This window comes from Scyliorhinus torazame, chromosome 15 (genome assembly GCF_047496885.1).
Source record: "Scyliorhinus torazame isolate Kashiwa2021f chromosome 15, sScyTor2.1, whole genome shotgun sequence".
In the NCBI taxonomy this organism is placed as follows: Eukaryota; Metazoa; Chordata; class Chondrichthyes; order Carcharhiniformes; family Scyliorhinidae; genus Scyliorhinus; species Scyliorhinus torazame.
Genome location: NC_092721.1, coordinates 102,111,042 through 102,137,585, shown reverse-complemented (window position 1 = coordinate 102,137,585; position 26,544 = coordinate 102,111,042). Strand labels below are relative to the sequence as shown.

General features: G+C 49.3%; 1 protein-coding gene across 1 annotated transcript in view; it reads right to left on the bottom strand.

Moving 5' to 3' along the window:
* The window catches only part of LOC140391720 (NADP-dependent malic enzyme-like), a 214,950-nt gene that overhangs the window by 22,935 nt on the left and 165,471 nt on the right, over positions 1–26,544 (bottom strand). Inside the window, exons 9-10 of the mRNA XM_072476489.1 lie at positions 4,813–4,910; positions 3,805–3,918 (exon numbers count right to left, since the gene is read on the bottom strand). Of these exons, the coding sequence (XP_072332590.1) occupies positions 3,805–3,918; positions 4,813–4,910 (212 nt within the window). The remainder of the gene's footprint in view (positions 1–3,804; positions 3,919–4,812; positions 4,911–26,544) is intronic.

The following is a 26,544-nucleotide window of genomic DNA, read 5'->3' as shown; positions in this document are numbered from 1 at the left end:
GGCAATTGGATGCCATAGAAAACTGTTGCAAAGTATTTCACAGAGGTATGAGGGAAATGGAATAGGATCCAACTACATGAAAGATAGTGGTGTGTGTGTGCGCGCATGTGTGCATATGGGGTGTGGGGAGAAATGGGGAATGACTATACCTCGAGCAATAGAAGTGGAATTTTAGAGTGGGTCTCAGAGGGCTGGGAGAGGTCAAAGAAGGGAATTCCAGAAATTAGGAACCTTTCACAACAGAAAACCAGGTTGTCAGTGGCAGGGCAAAAGGAGTGGCTGCACAAGGAGCCAAAGTCAAAGGATTGGTATGTTAGGGATGAATGCTGTAGCAATGGAGACAGGAAAGGGCAAACTATTGGGGAATCCATGGACACTATTTGCCCACCGCATTGCGCCCGCCGCTGATCCCGTTATGCCGGATGCATAGCGGGAGAGGCCAAAAACGGGTTTTGCACTAGACATCGAACCACGCGCAATGCACCCGGCCTGCTATGCCTGACATGATCTAGATCATACCCTCGCTGGGGTGATGCAGTTTGGCATATTTAAATGAGTTATTGGGCTTATTGAAATATGTGCAACCCGTTCAAGGTCGCCGTCCCTGACTCCCGGTACTCACCTGCCCCATTGGTGCCAAGGGCAGTGCACATGTGCCAGATTGGTATTGTCTGGGTGCCAGGGCAGTGCTTAGGGATGGGGTCTGAGGCGGGCCATGCCATGAAAGAGTGAAGGCGGTAATGAAGATGGGTTATGAAGGGTGGAAGCCTGAAGGGGAGGGGGGGGCGGTGGAGTTTAAAGGTGGTGTTGGGGCAGGGAGACGCAGACTTCTAGTGATGGGGGTATAGACTGCCCCTCTGGCTTCAAGCCATGTCTGCAGAGGCTTGCGATGTCTGTGGGTGGGATGTCCGTGGGGGTGGGTGACCTGCAACCTAATTTTGAGATCTGAGCACCCTTTAAAAATGGCTCCTCGATCTGGTCTTAACGGCGTCTTTAGTTCCCCTCTGCAGAAAATAATTATGTGTAGGACGTGTCAGTGAGAAACACCCCTTGGTCCAAAAAGATAACTAAGTGTGGATGAATACAGATCTCGATCACACCCAAACATCCGGCGGAATCACCTATGAATCCACCCAAAATGACACTTCTTGGAAGAATTACACCCGATATGAAGATTCATACTCAAGGATGAGAATCTCACATGTGAGGTGTATTGAGGTCAGCGAGGATGGATGTGACAGGCAAATATGACTTGTTGTGAGACATGAGAGCAGAGTTTTGGATGAGTTGAAGTTTACAGAGGGTGCAAGAAGGAAAACCAGGAAGACGATGACAACAAGAAAAACAATTTATATTTATATGGCACCTTAAACACAATGAAATGTCCAAAGTCACTTCACAGGAGCATTACAAGACAAAGAATGGCACTGAGCGACACAAGGAGATATTAGGTCTCATGATCAAAAAGGTAGGTTTTAAGGAGTATCTTAAAGTAGGCAACTGAGGTAGAGAGGTGTAAGGGAGGGTATTTCAGAACTTGGGTCTGAGGCAACTAAAGCCACGTCCACCAATAGTGAGGCAATTATAATTGGGAATTCAAAAGAGGTAGGTTTTAAGGAAGATGTTAAAGGTGGAAAGTGTGGTGGAGAGGCGATATTTCAGAGCTTGGAGCTCAAACAGCAGAAGGCACGGCTATCAATGATGGAGCAATTATAATTAGGAATGCAAAAGAGACCAGAGCCAAAGGAGTGCATATATCTCAAGATGGTTGCTGGAAGAGATGATAGAAATAGGGAGAGGTAAGGCCATGGAGGGATTTGCAAACAAGGATGAAAATTTTAAAGTCAAGAATTTGCTTGACCAAGAGTCAATGCTAATCAGTGAGCACAGGGGGGCTAGGGCAGGACTTGCTGCAAGTTAAGATACTTGCAGCTGAATTGTTGATGACTTCAAATGGTTCAAGGTAGAATGTGGGAGCATTGGAATAATTAGGTATTGAGATGACAAAGTATGGCTGAGTTTTAGCAGGTGGGGTGCAGTTGGGATGGAGGAGTCAATATCATGGGGATGGAAATAGTGATTTTTAAAATTTCTTTATGGGATGTGGGTGTTCATGTCCATTCCTAACTGCCCTTGACAAGGTGACGGGGGAGCCACCTTCTAGAACTGCTGCAGTCCATGTGACGGGTAGGTGCATCCACAGTGCTTTTTGGGAGTTTCATAATTTTGACCCAACAACAGTAGAGAATACTTTACCAATTCAGGATTGTGTGACTTAAGTGAGAAGCTTGCAGCAGGTGATGTTTCCATATGTCTGCTCTTCAAGATGATAGAGGATTATGGGTTTGGAAGGAGCTGGTTGGCTGTCGAAGGAGCCTTGGTGAGTTGCTGCAGTTCTTGTATGTGGTATGCACTACTGTCAGTGGTGGAGAGAGTGAGTGAATGTTTAAGGTGGTGGATTGGGTGCTGATCAAGTGGGTTGTTTCATCCTGGATGGTGTTGAGCTTGACTATTGTCGGGCCTGCACAAATCTGGGCAAGTGGAGAGTATTCCATTATAGTCCTGATTTGTGCCTTAGCAGACAGGCTTTGGGGAGCCAGAAGGTGAGTTACTCGCTGCAGAAGTCTCAGCCTTTGACCTGCTCTTGTAGCCACAGTCTCCATATGGCTGGTGATCTTTGAAATAGAGAATATATTGGGTTAGAAACTCAACTCAGTATCATACGGCATCGTGAATCTGCGAATGAAAACCATATGATTCAATCTGAGACAATGGCTTAGTCTTCCCAATGGTAAATAGGAGGAAGTTATGCTGCATTCTAGACTTGATGTTGAAATACGAGTGCACCAGGCTAAGTGCAGTGGAGTGTACAAGAAAGTGGAGGGATAGAGCAAGCTGTCATCACCCTGCTGACTATGTGCCTGAGGTGAGTTTATCTGTAGATAAGGAGGAAGAAGAGTCCAAGAAAAGATATTTGAGGAATTCTAAAGATGTGGAATTGTGCAGGGAAGTGAATGCTAGGGATAGTCAGGTGGTGGCTGGGCTGATAAGAATGAAACAAAGCCAGGGCAATGCTACAGAAGTGAGAAATGTGAGAGAAAGGCATAATTGGTGGATAAAGCAGCAGGAAGTTTATTTCTTTCATGTTGGTTCTATTTCTTTTCATGAAAGCAAGTTGAATTTTGAAAGGAAATAAATGTTAATGGAATTCAAGCTGGTTGGGGTAGCTGAAGTAAAGACAGCTTTTCTTAACTGAGAGTTTATTGACCTGTTCAGTCTCACAATTCTCCTCCCACTCCACCCAGTGTCCCAGTTATCCCCAATTTGTATGTGTTCAAATGAGCGTAATGGGACCTCGGACTTCTTTGTACCCTGGGAGGTGATATGTGCTAGTATGGTAGCTACAACTGGATACAGAAGTTGAGTTGCCATTCAAAGAAAAGGAGATTGGAGTAGTGATAGGTCAGAGTGAATCATAGCAGAGGAGATTAGTAGTGGGACGTTGAAAGGCTTAGAATTGTACAGGGAATAAGGGATAATATGAATGAGGGGGTGAGAAGTGACTGGATAAACATTACATCATCCTGCAACCCTTAACCCAAATACAGCCTGCAGTAATTGGTGGCTCTTTTCCAAACCATATCCAATTACCACACTAGAACATACTGAACAGTAACTCCCACCTGAAAAAAAAGAAAAAGATAAAGGAAGAGTTAAAAAAAGCAGCAGAGGAGAGAAAGAGACAGAAACAGAAATTATTAAATTTTATCGAAATAGATTAAAGTTTCATTAAAAATTATGTACCTTAGTAATAAGGCCCTTTGAGTCCACCATCCAAATCTTTTTTAGAGCTTCTTGTTTTGGGATTCCAGCTTTTTCCATAGCCATCATGAGGAGTTGAGCAATTCCCATGGCAGCCTGTGATACATTAATAAAGCCACAGCTAATGATGTAGAACACGGTTAGAAAATTCATATTCATTACCAAATTAATACAACAATTTTAAAGTTAAAAACATAACATTCAAATGACAGCCCAGAAGTGAGAGTACCTCCGAAATCACATCAGTAACAAAAAACAACACTTCAGCAAATATTACAATATTGCAATCTATTTGTAAATGTAAATGTCGTCACACTTCCAGAGGATCATAGGCTGCTCTTATTAAGAGAGTGTGATTTAACTGGAGGGTCACCACACCTCAGGCGAAGGACAAGGTTGAGAAGGCAGGGTCTTCATGGGTAACCTCAGCTAGTATGGGAATTAAACCCCCGTTTTTGGCATCGGTCCGCATTACAAACCAGCCGTCCAGCCAAATGAGCGAAACTGACCCCACACATCCTATTTAATGCTGTAGTAAAGGGGTTGCAAGATGTTAAAATTAATTTCACCATCGATATCAACCACAACTATTATTGAAAATAAATTTGACAACCAGGCCATATTCTAAAACCCTGGCAAGTCTCACCTTTGCTCTTACAAAGAAATTCCAAAAGGGAACACACAATAATTTGACAAACCGCATTACATCTGTTTTCACAATAGTGCACAGAGGGTGCACCACCCATCAAGTCAACTGGCATGGTTGCAAGTACAAGTCAGAGTGCCGATAGAAATTTTCAAAGTATTTGAAATTGAATGTTGAAAGTTCAGAATAGGAGTTAAAACCATGACACTCTCCTAGACAAATCCAGACAGAGGAATGTAGGTGCTTCATGTACTCATTGCAACTTAGGGCAGGATAGTAACATCAAATGTAAAATGGCATGTGTACCATTAAACAAAGGAAAAAGGAGCTTCAAGTAATCTTACCTCACCAGCTCCTTGGAAGACAAACTTATGATCATGAAATTTGTTCTTGGTGATTCTCAGTGCAGCAAGAATACCAGCTACTGCCACAGCTGCAGTCCCTGTGAACAAAATGAGGTACAATTATAGACAGAAACTCAAACATGAAAAGAAAACTTCAGGCTCCTATCATCTTGCATTAAATAAACAGAATACTCTGAATTCTAATTTATTTTTGAGCAATTATCTATATAGGAAGATCTTTGAATGACACTTGGAGCAATCATAGGCTGCTTTAGAAAGGTGGTCCGACGTACTGATTGTCCAGAGATGCCACTCTCAGCTGTTAATGGTGCCAACATTTCTGACCTTGTTTGCCAGTCATGCCCAGATGGGGGCAGTACATTTTCTCTGTATTATGTTTAATGAATTGGCAGGTTTTGGTAAAATCCCTGCCAACTATTTTAACAAAGTTGCTGGTTTTAAACTGGATGAAAAGAGTATACAGAAGAACTTATATTCATACTGCATTATTTGACTGGCAGTAAACTACAATCAAAAGCTTTCACTGAGGATCATAATAATTTGCAAATTTTGTTTCGTGTATTTTCTTGGAGAATTCTTACTTTTCTTCTACCATTATCAGATAAAATTCCATTTCATATAAATATATCCTTTTCCATAGGCTTAACAAAATTCAAAAGCAATGCACTTCCTTGATCTGTGTACAGGTGTGTGGATGAATGAGTGAAGTGGATGGTGCGCAACGAGGGAGGCTAACAAAGTGCCAAACACGTGCAATAAAATTAGCATTTCACAAAGTACATTCCCATCTGGTTTAGTTCAGGATGTTGGAAGGAAGTTCCTTTTTCCAACAAAAGCAATAATACTGATAATAATGAGAATAAGATATTGTTCTGTAATAATTCCATGGGGCCTCCTGAACAAACCATCATTTACTTAGTGCCTGTTTTAGTATGGTACTACCTCATCAAGAGAACAAAGTGTTTTGAAGTATTCCACCGCAGAATGATGCAGTTGCACAGCTGCTGGTTGCATAAAAACCCTGAAATATAATGATTGGCAGTTGATAAGAAATTACCCCCTGCAACACATGAAGGTAATTTTAATCAAGGGGATTCCACAGTGTGATAGAATCTCTATAGTGCAGAAGGAGGCCATTCGGCCCATTAAGTCTATACTGACCCACTCTGCCCTATTTCCGTAACCCTGCAACCTAACTTGCACATCCCTAGTCACTAATAGGCAATTTAGCATGGCCAACCCACCTAACCTACACAACTTTCCTCCCTGTGGGACAATATGAAAACTCCACAGAAACAGTCACCCAAGGCCGGATTTGAACCCGGGTCCCTGGCGCTGTGAGGCAGCGGTGCTAACCACTGTGCCACCATGCTGAGTCAATAAAGGTACAAATGGAGATCTCAGCCCACGAATTCCATGCTGGCCCTCTGTTGAGCAATCCAGTCTGTCCCATTCCTCTGCTCCGCCCGTAAATCCTTACAGTTATTTCTCTCAAGTACCTACACAATTTCCTTTTGAAATTATTCATAGTCTGTGCTCTAGCCACAAACATGGGCAGCGAGTTCCAGGTCATTAATACCTGGCACCCGGGTACTGCCACCCTGGCAGTGCCACCCTGGGGTGCATGGTGGCACTGCCAAGGGCACTGCCAGAATGTCAGGATGGCATTCCCAAGGCTGTCAGGTTGCCCGTGCCAGGCATCGTGCCAGGCTGCCTTGCCCACAAGAGGTTAGGTGATAGGGGCTTGAGGGGTAAGAGGTAAGTTGGGTGCATGGGGGGATGGGTCCGGAGGTCGCAATGAGGTAGTTGAATGGGGGTCAAAAGATCGGGGTGGCATTTAAAATGGCACTCCAATACACGAGTACTCCTACTGCACTGGTGAGCTAAGCTCGTCAGTGCAGGAAATGATGCAAGTGCGGCCTTGGCAGGGCAATCTGTGTCAAGGCCAAAGAAAACGGCAAAGTGTCATTAAGGGGCTGGTTTAGCACAGTTGGCTAAATAGCTGGCTTGTAAAGCAGATCAAGGCCAGCAGCACGGTTCAATTCCCGTACCAGCCTCCCCGGAACAGGCGCCGGAATATGGCGACTTGGGGCTTTTCACAGTAACTTCATTTGAAGCCTACTTGTGACAATAAGCGATTTTCATTTCATCTCATTTTATTTTAGTGCGGGTTGTTTCACGGCGCTTAAGGGATTCTGTTTTTGTCCTGTTAAATCGTGCTCACAGTTTCAGTATCTACCCTGTCAAGCCCCTTCATAATCAATGCGATCACCTCTTATTTTTTTAAACTGCAGAGAATCTAAGCCCTATTTACTCAGACTCATCACATGACAACCCTCTCATCCCAGGGACCAGTCTAGTGAACCTACACTGTTCTGTCTTTGATGGAAATATATCCTTCCTTAAATATGGAAACCAAAAACTACACGGTACTTCAGGTGCACCAAAACTCTGTACTATTGCAGCAAGCCTTTGTTAATCCTGTATTCCAATCCGGTTATGATATAGGCCAACATGCCATTTGCTTTCCTACTTTCTTGCTGGATGTGCACGCTAACTTTCTGAGTTCCTTGTACAAACATGTCCCAGTCTCTATGAACATTGATATTTGGCGAGAGGTGAATCTCTAAACATGTGAAAGAGCAAGAGTAATAAAGTGCCTTTCAGTTAAAGCAACATTAAACATTATCTTTACAAATTCTCGATCACTAAAGGTCTGTTAAGAAATATTTTTATACAGGATCATGAAACAGGAATTTATATGCAAGATCAGCATCATTTCTTTTAGAAGCAGGAATAATACTCAGACATTGTTTCTGATATACACACATTCTAGCCTATCACAGGAAACTGCTACAAAAACATCTGGAGTCATTTGTTCTCATGCAATGTTGATCCAGCTGATCACACATCACAATTTACACATCTCCGGTCACCGAATGTCAACAGGAATCGAAAATCTTGGCAGCAATGCTGGAAGGCATAAATAGTAACTTAGCAGGGAGGATGACGCTAAAGAAAACAGAATAATAACAACAATGATTCTAAGAGGCTTATGCATGAGGAGGGCAAAGAGTTGAATAAAATGAATATTTTACATTATATATACACTGCTGATCATGGGATCAACAAGACAGCTATAAGGGTGACACTATTTTAATTGGGAACCGTATTCAGAATAAATGGCAATTGTTTAGGAAAGACTGACTGCATCTGAGCCATGATCCTGCCAGCAAATAGAAAATGGCCAAAGCAAACCACGTCAATGAGTCAGTGGGGTGGATGGAGAAAGAGACATATCTGAATCTCATTCAGGATTGACATTAAAATTAATGGTAACCAACAAACTGGGAGTAATTCACTAACTCAGGAAAAGCTGTTGGATGCAATACCTCCAAATATGGACACCAAAGCTTTGGCAGATGGGAACTCAGTTATGCCGAGTACAACTGAATACTTGGAGGCACTGGTCTCAAAAGGTCTGAATTGTTGTGTTTATCCAATATCAGGGTACAGAATGTTCTGGAAAGAATGCAGCAATTTTCATGTCCTCAGGCTATCTCAAGAGTGATTTACAGCCAATGAATAATTTTTTAAAGTGTAATGACTGTTACACAGCCAAACCTGCCAACCAATATGCCAGCACCAAATCAAGACAAAAATGGGAATGCGCAGGTGGAGGTGAGAAAGGTGAGAGACAGTAAGAACAAGAAGCTGGGACATGTTCTTCGACAATCGATAAATTGATATTAAGAAAATGGGTTTAAACCAAATCATGATGACAAGAAAACATTTCTTTCTGAATTGCAGACCAGTATAACCTCCTTTATGAAACAGGTTTGCTACTGAATCGGGCAATGACTTATTTATTACTGAGATTCTTATTATTAGAAAGGATATTATTGGTGACCCATTGATGTCTCTTTGGATCAGCATTTTTGTGACGATGGCCTAGTGTCATTAAACATCTGTCTGAGGGTTATTATCAGGCGTTCTCACCAGAGCTACTTTTGTCTTTGGAAGCTTATCTGGAACAATACAGGATAATAAATATTAATGTTAAATTCTATTACATTCATTCTAATCTTTCACTCATAATGATTTTGGTTATCTGTCTCATTTCAAACTTGTAAATTATTTAGTTGGAAAGTAATGTTAGAACGTTGAACTAATGAGTCACTGTTCTTGGAAACAGGACCAGAAAGGTGCCTGGAATAAGAGCCAAGTATGCAGCACAGCAATTTGTTTGGAGGTTTTAACACACTAAATGTAAAATGCAAATGTAAATAATCTTTATTGTCACAAGTAGGCTTACATTAACACTGCAATGAAGTTACTGTGAAAAGCCCCTAGTCGCCACATTCCGGCGCCTGCTCGGGTACACGGAGGGAGAATTCAGAATTCTCAGCTAGTACGGGAATTGAACCCGCGTTGCTGGTCTTGTTCTGCATCACAAACTAGCTGTCTAGCCCACTGAGTTAAACCAACCCTGCATCCTAGCATGACTAGCATGACCCCGGCACTCTGTAACATTAAACAATAATAAGACTTGGGGTGCAAGTCCATGGAAGTGTTATTAAAGGTGCCCCTGGTTAACAGTGAACAAGCGTACAAATTAAATAATTTTACAATATTCATTGAGTGGCCTTTAGAGAACCATAGAATGGCACACACAGAAGATGACCATTCAGTCCATTGTGCCTGTTGCAATTTTTCCAGAGCTATCCAATCAGTTCCCCTTCTTTACTTCCTCGTATAGGAGGAAGGCTTTTGCTCACAGCATTCGTACTGAGAGCCCTCTTTCACTGCTCTCTGGGTTATTTCTGCGACCTGGATTTTACTCACTTTAGTCATCATAGACGAGAGAATGGTGTATTACCAAAGTTAAGTATACGCAAGTAAGTCCCAGTCGGGACTACTCTGCAGCTCGGTTCCTACCTGGGCCCCTTTTAATGTCCTGAGTTAACTATCCCGCTGATGGGCCCCCGTCCCTCAGTGGGGGGGATTATACTCCACGAGGCTGATAGGGCGACTAATCAGGTCGTCCCCGTGGGTGTTATAACATCCCTCCCAGAAGTCTGAAAAAGGTAGAGTAGGAGGTCGCTTGCTCTACGCCTGTGGGGCTGGATTGGGGGTATAGTGTGCAGGCGAATATAGCTTCCTCGATGACTTGCCTGGGGATTAGGGGGGTACCACCACTGGTGACTGATCCATGGCCAAGTCGCTGTCAGAAGTCTCAGAAGACGAGGACTTGCGGTTGCGGTTATGCAGAGCTAAGTCGTACGTTCGGCAGCTCCCGCTAGAAACTGACTTTTGGGCTCTTTTTAGAGCCCGTAACGGCGCTTGCTCAATGTTTCCTGGTGTGGGAAGCAGATAGCAACATTCCCCCAATAGTGTATGGCTTGGACCAGGAGTGGGGCGATCAAAAATGTGGCAGTGAAGCAAAAGAAGGTGCGAGGGAGGAAGACCAAGATGGCGGCGGGTGGAGACCAGGCAGCGTGGATGCAGTGGGCGCAGGAACAGCAGGAGTTTCTTCAGCGCTGCTTTGTGGAGCTGAAAGCGGACCTGCTGGAGCCGATGAAGGCGTCAATCGATAAGCTGCTGGAGACCCAGACGGACCAAGGGGCAGCGATCCGGGAGGTCCAGCAAAAGGTCTCTGAGAACGAAGATGAGATCCTAGGCCTAGCGGTGAAGGTGGAGGCGCATGAGGCGCTCCATAATAAATGGCAGGAGAGATTCGAGGAGATGGAGAACTGGTCGAGGTGGAAGAATCTGCGGATCCAGGGCCTCCCGCAGGGATTGGAGGGGTCGGACGTGGAGGCCTACGTGGTCACCATGCTGAATTCGCTGATGGGAGCGGGGTCCTTCCAGGGGCCCCTGGAGCTGGAGGGGGCCCACCGAGTGCTGGCGAGGAGGCCCAACCCAACGAGCCGCCGTGGGCGGTGCTGGTGCGGTTCCACCGATTTGCTGATCGGGAGTGCGTGCTAAGGTGGGCCAAGAAGGAGCGGAGCAGCAGGTGGGAGAACACGCAGGTCCGGATTGGAGCGGGGAGGTGACGAAGAAGAGGACCGGGTACAATCGGGCGAAGGCGGTGCTGCACAGGAGGGGGGTGAAGTTCGGCATGCTGCAGCCGGCGCGTCTGTGGGTCACCTGGAAGGACCGACATCAGTATTTTGAGTCCCCGGGGGAGGCGTGGGCCTTTGTCCAGACCAAAAAATTGGCTTCGGACTGAGGCTCAGGGGCGGGGGGCCGCGGTGATGGGATGGTTGGGGATTGTTGTGTTGTATTTTGAAGGGGGGTTCTTTGTTCATTGTTGGTTCTTTGTTTTTCGGGGGTTGGTTGGGCACTGTTTCGGTTGGGTCCGCCGGGTGGGCTCGTGGAGGGGGCAAGTAAACGGCTTGGGGGGTTGATGGCCGGCAGGGGGGGGATGGGGCCCCGCGGGGGGGGCGGGGGGGGGGGGGGGGGATGTGAGGCCTCAGTTGGGGGCAAGGGAACCGGGCCTGAGAAGGGAGCTGCGCCAGAGGAGGCGGGGCCAGGCGAGTGGAAAGCGCGGGCTTTTTCCCGTTCTAAGCGCTGAAGGGGGAGGGGCCGGAGCTGGGAAGCACGGGCTTTTTCCCACCCTGGGAGTTGAAGGGGGAGGGGGAGAGCCTGCTGGTGGGCAATGGGAGGGGAGGGGGGGAGAAGTTCCACACTGGGAGGGGTCGAGGGAGTGGCCGGGGTCAGCAGGAGTCGGCTGACTTACGGGAGTGCAATGGGGGGAGCAATGGGTTGCTGCTGGAATGGCTAAGGGGGAGCTGGAGTCGGTAGAGGAGGTCGGGGGTCTGCCGCTGTGGGGAACGGGTCGTGCGGGGGTACGCAGGCACGTGGCTGGCCTAGGAGGGGATATGGCTAGTCGGCGGGGGGGGGGGGGGGGGGGGGGGGGCGGGTAGCCCCCTGATCCGGCCAATAACCTGGAACGTAAGGGGACCGAACGGGCCAGTCAAACGGGCCTGGGTGTTCGCGCACCCGATGGGGCTGAAGGCAGATGTGGCCATGCTTAGGAGGTGCACCCGAGTGTGGCGGATCAGGTAAGGTTGAGAAAGGGGTGGGTAGGCCAGGTGTTTCATTCGGGGTTGGATGCAAAAAATCAGGGGGTGGCGATCTTGTTGGGGAAGAGTGTCGTTCGAGGCGTCGAGCTTTGTGGCAGACAATGGCGGTAGGTATGTGATGGTAAGTGGCAAGCTGCAGGGGGAGCGGGTGGTGTTGGTCAATGTATACGCCCCGAATTGGGACGATGCAGGGTTCAAGCGGCGTATGCTGGGCCGGATTCTGGACCTGGAGACGGGGCTGATAATGGGGGGGGATTTCAATACGGTGCTGGACCCGGCACTAGATCGCTCCAGGTCTAGGACAGGTAGGAGGCCGGCGGTGGCCAAGGTGCTGAGGGGGTTCATGGACCAGATGGGAGGGATGGACCCATGGAGGTTTGCGAGGCCAGGGGCCAAGGAATTCTCATTCTTCTCCCATGTCCACAAGGCCTATTCCCGGATTGATTTCTTTGTTATGAGTAGGGCACTGATTCCGAGAGTGGAAGATACGGAGTACTCGGCGATAGCCATTTCCAATCACGCTCCGCATTGGGTAGACCTCGAGCTGGGGGAGGAGAGGGACCAGCTCCTGCTGTGGCGCTTAGAGGTGGGGTTGCTGGCGGACGAGGAGGTGAGTGGGCGGGTCCGACGGTGCATAAAGAGGTACCTGGAGGCTAATGACAATGGGGTGGTCCAAGTGGGGGTGGTCTGGGAGGCGCTGAAGGTGGTGGTCAGAGGAGAGCTGATCTCCATTAGGGCACACAAGGAGAGTGGGGGAAGAGGAGAGAGAGGGAGAGGTTGGTGGGGGAAATGGTGAGGGTGGACAGGAGGTATGCGGAGGTCCCGGAGGATGGATTGCTCAGGGAGCGGCGCAGCCTCCAGGCCAAATTCGATCTGTTGACCACCAGGAAGGTGGAGGCGCAGTGGAGGAAGGCACAGGGGGCGGTATATGAATACGGAGAAAAGGCGAGCCGGATGCTGGCGCACCAGCTTCGGAAGCGAGAGGCAGCTCGGGAGATCGGGGGATTTAAGGATGGGGGAGAGAGCATGGTGCGAAGTGGGGTGGGTATCAATGGGGTCTTCAGGGACTTCTACAAGGAACTGTATCGGTCCGAGCCCCCACTGGAGGGAGGGTGGAATGGGTCACTTCCTGGACCGGTTGAGATTCCCGAGGGTGGAGGAGGGGCAGGTGACGGGGCTGGGGGCATTGGTTGGGTTGGAGGAGTTGGTCAAAGTGATAGGAAGCATGCAGACGACCGGGGCCAGATGGGTTCCTGGTCAAATTTTATAAGAAGTATGCGGACCTGCTGGGCCTTCTGTTGGTAAGGACCTTTAACGAGGCAAGGGAAGGAGGAGCTTTGCCCCCGACGATGTCTCGGGCGCTGATCTCCTTGGTCCTGAAGCGGGACAAGGACCTCCTACAATGTGGGTCATTCAGGCCGATTTCACTCCTAAATGTAGATGCAAAGTTGTTGGCGAAGATTTTAGCCACGAGGATAGAGGACTGTGTGCCTCAGGTTATTCACGAGGATCAGACGGGGTTCGTGAAAGGGAGACAGCTGAATACGAATGTACGGAGGCTCTTGAATGTTATAATGATGCCGGCGGTGGAAGGGGAGGCGGAGATGGTGGCGGCGATGGATGTGGAGGAGGCCTCTGATAGGGTAGAGTGACGGTACCTGTGGGAGATGCTGAAAAGGTTCGGGTTTGGGGAGGGGTTTGTCAGGTGGGTTAAGTTGCTGTATGAGGCCCCGGTGGCGAGTGTGGCCACGAACAGAAGGAGGTCAGAGTATTTTTGGTTAGACCGGGGGACGAGGCAGGGGTGTCCCCTGCTCTTTGCGCTGACGATTGAGCCCATGGCCATGGCATTGAGGGAGCCGAGGAATTGGAGGGGGCTGGTGCGGGGTGGGGAGGAACATCGGGTGTCGCTCTATGCGGATGATTTGCTGATACATGTGGCGGACCCGGTGGGGGGAATGCCGGAGGTGATGAGGATTCTCAGGGAGTTTGGGGATTTCTCAGGGTACAAGCTCAATATGGGGAAGAGCGAGTTGTTCGTTGTTCACCCAGGGGACCAGGAGAGGGGGATTGGTGAGCTCCCACTAAAAAGGGCGGAGAGGAGTTTCAGGTACCTGGGGGTCCAGGTGGCTAGGAGTTGGGGGGCCCTGCATAAGTTTAACTTCACGAGACTGGTGGAGCAAATGGAGGAGGAGTTTAAGAGGTGGGAAGTGCTGCTGCTCTCCCTGTCAGGTAGGGTGCAGTCAGTTAAAATGACGGTGCTCCCGAGATTCTTGTTCCTGTTCCAATGCCTCCCCATCCTGATCCCTAAGGCCTTCTTCAGGCAGGTTAACAGGAGCATTATGGGGTTTGTGTGGGCGCGGAAGACCCCGAGGGTGAGAAGGGTGTTCCTGGAGCGGTGTAGGGATAGGGGGGGGGGGGGTTGGCGCTGCCTAACCTCTGTGGGTATTATTGGGCCACCAACGTGGCGATGGTGTGCAAGTGGGTGATGGAGGGGGAGGGGGTGGCATGGAAGAGTCTGGAGATGGCATCCTGGGTGGGCACGAGCCTGGAGGCGCTGGTGACGGCGCCGCTGCTGCTTCCTCCAACGAGGTATACCACGAGCCCGGTGGTGGCGGCGACACTCAAAATCTGGGGGCAATGGAGACGTCACAGGGGGGAGGTGGGGGCCTCGGTGTGGTCCCTGATACGGGTGAACCACCGGTTTGTCCTGGGGAGGATGGACGGAGGGTTCCTGAGCTGGCACAGGGCAGGTATTAGAAGGATGGAGGACCTGTTTGTGGACGGGAAGTTCGCGAGCCTGGGTGAGCTGGAGGAGAAGTTCGGGCTCCCCCCCGGGGAACACCTTCAGATATATGCAGGAAAGGGCGTTTGTTATGCGGCAGGTGGTGGAGTTCCCACTGTTGCAGGGTCCAGGACAGGGTGCTGTCGGGGGTGTGGGTTGGAGAGGGGAGGATCTCAGCAACGTATCAGGTGGTGCAGGAGGAGGAGGAGGCCTCGGTGGAGGAGCTAAAGGGTAAGTGGGAGTAAGAGTTGGGTGAGGAGATTGACGAGGGGACATGGGTGGATGCCCTGGGGAGAGTGAACTCTTCCTCCTCTTGCGCGAGGCTCAGCCTCATACAATTTAAGGTGCTGCATAGGGCTCACATGACCAGGGCAAGGATAAGCCGGTTCTTTGGGTGCGAGGACAGGTGTGTTAGGTGCTTAGGGAGCACAGCAAACCACACCCACATGTTCTGGGCGTGCCCAGCGCTGGAGGACTTTTGGAAGGGTGTAGCGAGGATGGTGTCGAGGGTGGTAGGTTCCAGGGTCAAGCCGGGCTGGGGGCTCGCAATATTTGGGGTGGCAGAGGAGTCGGGAGTGCAGTGCAGGAGGCGAAAGAGGCTAGTATTCTGGCCTTTGCGTCCCTGGTAGCCTGGCGAAGGATTCTTCTTCAGTGGAAGGATGCGAGGCCCCCAAGCGTGGAATTCTGGATCAACGATATGGCGGGGTTTATTAAATTGGAGAGGGTGAAATTTGCTTTAAGGGGATCGGTATAAGGGTTCTTCAGGCGGTGGCAACCGTTCCTAGGCTTCCTGGCAGAGCATTAGAAGATGGTCAGCAGCAGCAGCAACCCGGGGGGGGGGGGGGGTCTCGGGGGAGGTTGGTTCGTTTTTCTTGAGTGGGCGTGTATATTTGCTTTTGTATTGCTGATGGCTGTTCATTTATTATTAATGTATACGAGGGGGGGGGGGGGTTGTTCCTTTCTTTCTGTATTTTTTTGTTGATATTTTGTGAAAATTTGAATAAAAATAATTTAAAAAAAAAAGATGTCTCAGATGACTGGGTCTCCATTTCCGAGTTGTAGTCTATGAGTTCTCGCATCTCTGGGTCGGGCCCCCAGGGGGTGACACCCCCAGGCACCCATGTGTCGGGGCGATGTGGCTGGAGTCCAGTTCCTCCAGTGGGGCGTGACCTAACACTGGTCCACTGCTCCTGAGGTGATCAAAGTGCTTTTGTACCGTTTCTTCTCGCATCTGCACCTGGTACGAAACCAGTTCAGATGCCACTATCCAGGGGATCCATCGGGCACCGTCCCCTGGTTTGAAACTCCTAGTCCGCCTGCCTTGGCTTTGCCTCTGCAGGTACTGATCCTGTTGTACTTTCCCGCCAATATCGGGGATCATGAGGCTTAGGCGGGCGGATTCCGAGTCCCCAGTCTAGCAACTGTTCTGCCGGTGCTACGGCAGTTGTGGCATGCGACGTAGCCTGATAGCTGAACAAAAATCTTGCCAGCCGCATTTCCATCAACCCGGTGATGTGCTTCATCCGATCCTTCTTGAAGGTCTGCATTGCTCGCTCAGCCAGCCGGTTCGAGGAAGGATGATACAGGGCCATGCGGATGTGCCACACCTCGGTTGCCTTAATAAATAACTCAAACTCTCGCTGGTGAAGGTGGGGGGCCTTTGTCGATGACCAGCACATCTGGCATGCCGTGGGTGCTAAAGGAGAGACAGAGCTTCTCAACCGTAGCCTTCAATGTGATGGACGACATCCGATGGACTTCCAGCCACTTGGAATGGGCATCAACCATGAATAGAAACATTAACCCTTGGAAAGGTTCAGCGAAATCGACATGGAGGCGCACCAAAGGCTGGCCTGGCCATTCCTATGGATGCAGCAGGGCGGCAGGTGGGAGTTTCTGCTGTTCCTGGCATGTGATGCACTATTGGGCCGGATGTTCGATCGCGCCATCACACAAAGCAGCGAGCCAACATCTCCATTTTCGCCACCCCTGGTGTCGTTGTGCAGATCCAGGATGGTGCCTCTGCCCTGGCGTGGGACCATGATACAACCCCCCACAGGAGGATGCAGTCTTCCACGTTGAGCTCCAGCATTTTGGCTTCAAAGGCTTGTAGTTCCTCGGGCAGCTTCCCTTGCTGGCCCCCCGAGTAAGACGATGCCGTTTACTTTTGCCAATATGGAGTCTCATTGCGTCCAGTTGTGTATCTGTGCAGCAGGGACATGCAAGGCGAATATGACAGTCACTCCTTCCTTTTTTATCTGAGCGTAATTGCACTCCGCAGAGGACACTGTCCTTCACGTTAATGCTATTGGCCTTTCTCTTCCGTCAGCCATGCGGTGGGACAATATATCTCTGATTTCATAAGGTGAGGTGTCGCACGTGACAAAAAGAGGCTTGGTGGGAGTCGTAATGTGTCAATAATCCGGAGGCGTTAACTGCTGCTTCACCTTTCCAAAATCTTCGCACTGAGGCGATCCCCATGCCCATTCTTGTTTCTTCAGCAATGTGTCTCGAGGGACAAGGATGGCCGCTAGGCAGGATTTAATTTCCCGTAATAGTTTATGAGATCTAAGAACAACTGTAACTCTGTTGCGCTTTCCAGAGTGGGGGCTTGTCTAAACTCCCGCATCTTCTCCTCTACCGAGTGTAGTCTGTCCTGGTCTACATGATACCCCAAATATGCACTTCCTTGACGTGGGAACGACGGCCAGCTAACTTTGCGTATAGATCTTCTATCCGCGGCATTGGGCACGTCCCCAGAAGGGAGGCTTTGTTGATGGTCAACTTATAACAACCACACAGGCGCATAATTTTGTCATGTTTTAGTATCGGGACTACCGCCGCTGCCAAAACAGCAAACAGTACCGGTTGGATGATCCGAAGGCCTTCCAATTGGATGAGTTAGTGCCCGACCTTCGGCAACAGTGCATAGGGGACAGGGCGGGCCCTGAAGTACTTAGGCTGGGCCTCAAGGTCCATATATATTTTGGCCACAGCTCCTTGAATTTTGCCCAAGCCTTTCAGGAAGACTTCAGGGTACTTCCCCAAGATTTCGTAAAGTCCTCCGGTGTCCATCCGGCATATCCGTTTCCAGTCCAACTAGAAGCATTGTAGCAGTCGCAGCTCGTAGGCTCGGTGCGGGATCCTTCACCATCATTAAAGGCAGCCTAACGAACTGCTGCCAGCAAGTCACCAGGGTAATGGTCATACCCGCTATGGATAGGGGGTTCCCCCGTACAAGTCGTTGGCCCTGCCACGGTGTCCCGCATACTTAACCATTGAACTCCAGTCCTGTTCTCTAGAAATTCTGTCTTCCAATTACCAAAACTGTAGCCTCCCGTGTCCAACTCCAACTCTAACGGGTGGCCATTAAGTGTATGGAGATGCAAATCAATTGCATACACCCCTTGTCATCAAGTTGTTCTAAGTGACAGGTCCAGTCTCTGGGCTGGCGACCCCCTCAGGCCATGCGGCGGGTTTGCTGGCTGACCTGCGGTTGTGCTGGGTACAAGTGCTGCATCACCTTGGATCATCCTCCATCGATTCCGGGGAGGAGGTCCACCTGGTTGTAGCGGCCCTTGACCAAAGGGCCTGGTCCCGACGTGTTCAGGGCATGGCGGGGTCCATGGGTTCCAGTACTAGGGGATGCAGTGCGTTGGAATGGGTGCATCCTACGCTCCATCCCTGACATTCCCTGGACTCCCTTCTTCGCACTCTCCTGTGAGAGGGAGATCTCAATGGTAGTTTTTTCATGTCCGTCAATGGCTCGGCCAGCAATTTTTGCTGGGTTGCTATATTGTCTGTGCAGAGGCAGACTTAGTCATGTCATCGGGACAGCAGTGTGGAGCTCTGACTGAGGGGGTAGGGCAGGCTAGTGGGGGAAGCAATTGGAGTACCTGACGCAGAGTCGCCACTTACACGTGCTCTTTCTCCATCTTCCCTCTCATTGTCCACCTGAACTCGGTGCTCTTCAGCAAAATGCTGAATAGTCTGGGTGATACTTACCTATTTCAGTAGGCAGACCAGAGTGTGTAGGCCATTAGTCAGACCAAGCATACACTTGGTTGCTCATGTCTGATTCTCCATGCAGGTGACCTCTATCTATCTCATGTTTGACAATCTGCCTAAGGAAATGTTGACAGAACTTCACACATTTTCTGTTGATGCTACAGAACTGTCTTCTTCATGGATGGACCATTAGCTCAGCAGCGCTTGGGAGTGTTCTGCATCCTCCGATGGGGACATTCCACTGCTGTCCTTGTCTTCAGCATTTCATCATATGACACCCATTCTAAATCCTTTGAATGCCCCACGGTGGGCTGCTACTGGATAGGAAAGGTTGAGAGGAATATGGGCCAAATGCAGACAAATGGGGTTAGCTTAAATGGGCTTTTTGGTTGGCATGGACCAGTTTGGGCCGAAGGGCCTGTCTCCATGCCGTAGATTCTATGGTCTATGATTCTACTGCTATAATTGAGCAAAACAGCTCTGGAAAAGCCTGCTGCTGTGGCAATCAGGTTTCCAGTCTATTGTGGGAAGGTTAGGGTTAAACTCTACATGAAGTTTCAGTTTGATGACCTTTATGAGGAAGCATGTAAAGTCTGGCAAAGAAGAGCAGGCTTACGTGGCCAAACAATGTGGTGGGAAAGGCATTTGGATCCAGGGATGGGTACTACCCCACTGGCCCCGTAACAATAAGAGATTCCCAATGCAAGCATTAGTCCACACATCCTCCACTACCAATGGTCCTGGTGCAGTTATCCTCCATCACCAGCACCCACCGTCTGAAAAAACATATTTAAAATCTAAAGTTGTTAAACTTGATGTTTAAGGCAGAAGGCTGCAAACTGTCCAATAGAGAGGTACTTTTCCTCAAGTTTTCCTGATGCATCTTGTGTAGTAAGCCATGAACAGGGAGGTCAGATTGCGAGTGGGATGCCACACTAAAGTGACAAGTTACCGGAAGCTGAGGGTGATGCTTGTGGACTAAACAATGAAGACAGAGAATTGGGAAAATGGGCAGCTACTCCAATTGACAGGCCATAATTAGTGATATCCCGCACGAGTCTGTGATGGGCCTCAAATGTTCATTGTCTTTTTTAATGATTGCTCCACACCTACACTGATACGAGCCTGGAGAACTATATTCTGATATTAGCTGTCTGCTGGTCGTTTAAGATTCTCAAGAAAGACTTCCGGGTGCGGCGATGACCAGCTAAGTCGCACGTTTCGGCAGCTCCCAGTGGAACGGACTTTTGGGCTCTTAATAGGAGCCCCAACGGCAATTTTAACGGCTAAAAACACTGTGCGGTAAATCAGAAGGGAATCCCCCCTGGACACGGATGGAAAAAGGAGAGGAAAGTGGCCGGATTGCGGTGGATCCTTTAGAGCAGCGGCAAGGAAGGCAAGCACAAACCAAGATGGCGTCGGAAGGTGGCAGTTTAATATGGGGCCCTGAACAACACGAGTTCTTGAAGCGCTGCGTGGAAGAACTTAAAAAGGAGATGAAGAAGGAGCTGTTGGCCCCGATATTACAGGCGATTGAAGGGCTAAAGGATGAGCAAAAGACCCAGGAGCAGGAGCTTCGGGTCGTGAAGGCAAAGGCTGCCGAGAACGAGGACGATATACAAGACCTGGTGGTGACGATGGAGATGCACGAGGCACACCATAAAAGGTGTGTGGAAAGGCTGGAGGTGCTGGAGAATAATGCGAGGAGGAAGAATTTAAGGATTCTTGGTCTTCCCGAGGGTGCAGAGGGGGCGGACGTCGGGGCATATGTGAGCACGATGCTGCACTCATTAATGGGATCAGAGGCCCCGACGGGTCCGTTGGAGGTGGAGGGAGCCTATCGAGTTATGGCGCGAAGACCGAGGGCTGGAGAAATTCCCCGAGCTATAGCGGTGAGATTTCTCCGATATAAGGACAGAGAGATGGTCCTCAGATGGGCAAAGGAAACTCGGAGCAGTAGGTGGGAGAACGCGGTGATCCGCATATATCAAGATTGGAGTGCGGAGGTGGCGAGAAGGAGGGCGAGCTTTAATCGGGCCAAGGTGGTGCTTCATAAAAGGAAGGTCAAATTTGGAATGCTGCAGCCGGCAAGACTGTGGGTCACACATCAAGGGAAACACCACTACTTTGAAACGGCAGATGAGGCATGGACATTTATTGTCGAAGAGAAATTGGAATAAGTGAGTTATAAAAAAGAACTTTTGAGACAAAGTGGTGGGGCGAATATGGGGGGCGAAGAGGGGGAAAAGGGGGGGGGGGGGGAGATGATTTTTAAGTTGTTAATCCTGCGACCCTGTAACTTTTCTCTCTTCCCCATGTTATGGGGGAGGGAGGGAGGTGGAGGAGCTGGGGGCGTCGACCATTGGGGGCGGGGCCAAAAGGGAAGCGCGGGCTTTGTTCCCGCGCTATGATAATTATGGCGGGAACAGGGAAGCAGGAAGGAGGGGGCGTCGCACAGTGCGAGCCGAGGTCACGGGGGGAAGCCGAGGTCGGCCAGAGTTTGCTGACTTCTGGGAGCAACATGGGGGGTGCAATTACGCTAGTGAGGGATCTAGCGGGGGGGGGGAGGGTTAACTGGGTTGCTGCTGCTGGGGAGAAGGGGGCGCCGCCTGGGGGGGACACAGCCACGTGGGAACCGGATGAGGAGCTGGATAAAAAAAGGGGGTGGCTAGTCGACAAAGGGGGGGGGGGGGTAAAGAGCCCCCCAACCCGGCTGATCACGTCGAATGTGAGAGGGCTGAACAGGCCGATAAAGAGGGCACGGGTACTCGCACACCTAAAGAAACTTAAGGCAGATGTGGTTATGCTGCAGGAGACGCATTTGAAACTGATAGACCAGGTCAGACTACGCAAAGGATGGGTGGGGCAGGTGTTTCATTCGGGGCTAGATGCAAAAAACAGGGAGGTGGCCATACTAGTGGGGAAGCGGGTAATGTTTGAGGCAAAGACCATAGTGGCGGATAGTGGGGGCAGATACGTGATGGTGAGTGGCAAATTACAAGGGGAGGCGGTGGTCTTAGTGAACGTATATGCCCCGAACTGGGATGATGCCAATTTTATGAGGCGCATGCTAGGACGTATCCCGGACCTAGAGGCGGGAAAGCTGGTAATGGGTGGAGATTTTAACACGGTGCTGGAACCAGGGCTGGACAGATCGAGGTCCAGGACCGGAAGGAGGCCGGCAGCAGCTAGGGTGCTTAAGGACTTTATGGAGCAGATGGGAGGAGTAGACCCCTGGAGATTTAGTAGACCTAGGAGCAAGGAGTTTTCGTTTTTCTCCTATGTCCACAAAGTTTATTCACGGATAGACTTTTTTGTTTTGGGAAGGGCGCTGATCCCGAAGGTGACGGGGACGGAATATACGGCTATAGCTATTTCGGATCACGCTCCACATTGGGTGGACTTGGAGATAGGGGAGGAAAAAGAACAGCGTCCACCCTGGAGAATGGACATGGGACTATTGGCGGACGAGGGGGTGTGCTTAAGGGTGAGGGGGTGTATTGAAAGGTACTTGGAACTCAATGATAATGGGGAGGTCCAGGTGGGAGTGGTCTGGGAGGCGCTGAAGGCAGTGGTTAGAGGGGAGCTGATATCAATCAGGGCACATAAAGGAAAGCAGGAGGGTAGGGAACGGGAGCGGTTGCTGAAAGAACTTCTGAGGGTGGACAGGCAATATGCGGAGGCACCGGAGGAGGGACTGTACAGGGAAAGGCAAAGGCTACATGTAGAATTTGATTTGCTGACTACGGGTAATGCGGAGGCACAGTGGAGGAAGGCACAGGGTGTACAGTACGAATATGGGGAGAAGGCGAGCAGGTTGCTGGCCCACCAACTGAGGAAAAGGGGAGCAGCGAGGGAGATAGGTGGAGTGAGAGATGAGGAGGGAGAGATGGAGCGGGGAGCGGAGAGGGTGAATGGAGTGTTCAAGGCATTCTATGAAAGATTATATGAAGCTCAGCCCCCGGATGGGAAGGAGAGAATAATGTGTTTTCTGGACCAGCTGGAATTTCCTAAGGTGGAGGAGCAGGAGAGGGTGGGACTGGGAGCACAGATTGAAACGGAGGAAGTAGTGAAAGGAATTCGGAGCATGCAGGCGGGGAAGGCCCCGGGAGCAGACGGATTCCCAGTTGAATTTTATAGGAAATATGTGGACTTGCTGCCCGCTACTGATGAGAACTTTTAATGAGGCGAGGGAAAGGGGGCAACTGCCCCCGACTATGTCAGAGGCAACGATATCGCTCCTCCTAAAGGAAAAAGACCCGCTGCGATGCGGGTCCTATGGACGCTAAGATTCTGGTCAAAGTAATGGCAATGAGGATAGAGGATTGTGTCCCGGGGGTGGTCCATGAGGACCAAACTGGGTTTGTGAAGGGGAGACAGCTGAATACGAATATACGGAGGCTGCTAGGGGTAATGATGATGCCCCCACCAGAGGGGGAAGCGGAGATAGTGGTGGCGATGGATGCCGAGAAAGCATTTGATAGAGTGGAGTGGGATTATTTGTGAGAAGTGCTGAGGAGATTTGGCTTTGGAGATGGGTATATAAGATGGGTACAGCTGCTGTATAGGGCCCCGATGGCGAGCGTGGTCACGAATGGACGGGGGTCTGGATATTTTCGGCTCCATAGAGGGACAAGGCAGGGATGTCCTCTGTCCCCATTATTGTTTGCACTGGCGATTGAGCCCCTGGCAATAGCATTGAGGGGTTCCAGGAAGTGGAGGGGAGTACTCAGGGGAGGAGAAGAACACCGGGTATCTCTGTATGCGGATGATTTGTTGTTATATGTGGCGGACCCGGCGGAGGGGATGCCAGAGATAATGCGGACACTTGGGGAGTTTGGAGATTTCTCAGGGTATAAATTGAACATGGGGAAAAGTGAGTTGTTTGTGGTGCATCCAGGGGAGCAGAGCAGAGAAATAGAGGACTTACCGTTGCTGAAGGTAACAAGGGACCTTCGGTACTTGGGGATCCAGATAGCCAAGAATTGGGATACATTGCATAGGCTAAATTTAACGCGGTTGGTGGAACAGATGGAGGAGGACTTTAAGAGATGGGACATGGTGCCCTGTCACTGGCAGGGAGGGTGCAGGCGGTTAAAATGGTGGTCCTCCCGAGATTCCTTTTTGTGTTTCAGTGCCTCCCGGTGGTGGTCACGAAGGCTTTTTTCAAAAGAATTGAGAAGAGTATTATGAGTTTTGTGTGGGCCGGGAAGACCCCGAGAGTGAGGAGGGGAATTTTGCAGCGTAGTAGGGACAGGGGGGGCTGGCACTACCGAGCCTAAGTGAGTACTACTGGGCCGCCAATATCTCAATGGTGTGTAAGTGGATGGGAGAAGAGGAGGGAGCGGCGTGGAAGAGATTGGAGAGGGCGTCCTGCAGGGGGACTAGCCTACAAGCTATGGTGACGGCGCCGTTGCCGTTCTCACCGAAGAAATACACCACAAGCCCGGTGGTGGTGGCCACACTGAAGATCTGGGGGCAGTGGAGACGGCACAGGGGAAAGACGGGAGCCTCGGTGCGGTCCCCGATAAGAAATAACCATAGGTTTGTTCCGGGGAGAATGGATGGGGGATTTGGAGCATGGCAAAGAGCAGGGGTAACACAATTGAGAGATCTGTTTGTAGATGGGACGTTTGCGAGTCTGGGAGCGCTGACTGAAAAATATGGGTTGCTCCAAGGGAATGCATTTCGGTATATGCAACTGAGGGCTTTTGCGAGGCAACAGGTGAGGGAATTCCCGCAGCTCCCGACGCAGGAGGTGCAGGACAGAGTGATCTCAGAGACATGGGTGGGGGACGGTAAGGTGTCAGACATATATAGGGAAATGAGGGACGAGGGGAAGATCATGGTAGATGAGCTGAAAGGGAAATGGGAAGAAGAGCTGGGGGAGGAGATTGAGGAGGGGCTGTGGGCTGATGCCCTAAGTAGGGTAAACTCATCGTCCTCGTGTGCCAGGCTAAGCCTGATACAATTTAAGGTGTTACACAGGGCGCATATGACTGGAGCACGGCTCAGTCAACTTTTTGGAGTAGAGGATAGGTGTGCGAGATGCTCGAGAAGCCCAGCGAATCATACCCACATGTTCTGGTCATGCCCGGCACTACAGGGGTTTTGGGTGGGGGTGGCAAAGGTGCTTTCGAAGGTGGTGGGGGTCCAGGTCGAGCCAAGCTGGGGGTTGGCTATATTCGGGGTTGCAGAAGAGCCGGGAGTGCAGGAGGCGAGAGAGGCTGATGTTTTGGCCTTTGCATCCCTAGTAGCCCGGCGCAGGATATTGTTAATGTGGAAGGAAGCCAAGCCCCCGGGTGTGGAGACCTGGATAAATGACATGGCAGGGTTTATAAAGTTGGAACGGATTAAGTTCGTTCTAAGGGGGTCGGCTCAAGGGTTCACCAGGCGGTGGCAACCGTTCGTCGAATACCTCGCAGAAAGATAGAGGGAATGGAAAAGAAGAAGACAGCAGCAGCAACCCGGGGGTGGGGGGGGGGGGGGGAGGAATCAGAAGGACTCTCAGATTGTATTTTTGGAGAGTATTTATCTTGGATAAGGCAGTTGCCATTTAGTTTTATTTTTGATTTTGTTCATATATTATTTATTTACTTGTTTAAAACTGGCCATTGTTATTTCTATTGTTTTATTGCTGTGTGAAGGAAACGCTATGTGCTGTTATGTTTGGCCAAAAAATCTTGAATAAAATATATTTTTAAAAAAAGATTCTCAAGAAAATGAGATAACTATATTTGAAATTCTTGAATTAATAGTACAATTAAGAAAAGGAAACTCTAAGTCAGGTTGATGTACTCTTCATTTTAATCACATTGATAAGGTATTTTAATGTAAACACATATTAGATTAAATATTTCTATGCTAAATGTCCACATTGCCCCTTAAATTCTTATGTTATTTTGAATTAGATTTGTTGCAAAAGATTCTCAATTTCTAAAAGAAATTGTCATTTGTCAATAAAAAGTAATTGGTCAGAGGACTAAAAGACTATGTCCAGTTGTCCTTTTCTGTTAAAATGGCACAAAATACTCCCTTCACAGATTTCAGAGAGATTTTCAACAAAGAAAGGTATATTTTACCATTTTATTGCTGTTAAATGTTACTCTAAACTGTTCTAAGTTGTTTGCCACAAAACTTTGCACTGTCATGTTGAAATTTAGGCTATAATAAAAGGTTACAGGGGCAGGAAGAATGAACTCTATTTGAAAAAGAAACTGTGTGGGAACACAGTTCCAAATTTCTTTTTGCATTTAAGATTCATTCACTCTGTGTGCATGTGTCTAATTACACACGACAACAGTTGTAATGGATCACATAATTACCAAAGATTCACTTTTTCCAGTGCTGTGGAATGCAAATAGTCACAAAACGGAGGCCCAGTCTCCAATATATTACTAATGATTTTCCAAAACTCTTGTTTCAGGAATTGGCCCTTTGGATTAAGATAACTGCCAATGTCACTCTAATATTTAAGAGGGGGCAAAAAAAATAAACAAGGAATTATACGTTTGTTAGTTGAATGTCAACTAACTGGGGGTTGCTAAATTCTATTATTAGGGGCGGAGTGACTGTGCACTTGGATGAAAATGAGCTGATCAAAGGGAACCATGGATTTGTAAAAGTTAATTTATGGATGATGCCCTCAGTCGAAAATATTTGAGGAGGTAACTAACATAGCAGAAAAGAGCGCCCGAGACCCAAATATCTTCAGCTGCTTCATCAATGAACATTTGCACCACACAAGTGCCAGGTAACGACCATCTCCAACATGACACCGATCTGAACCATCCTCCCTGAACATTCAAGCCCCCCCCCACAAACCATTAACAC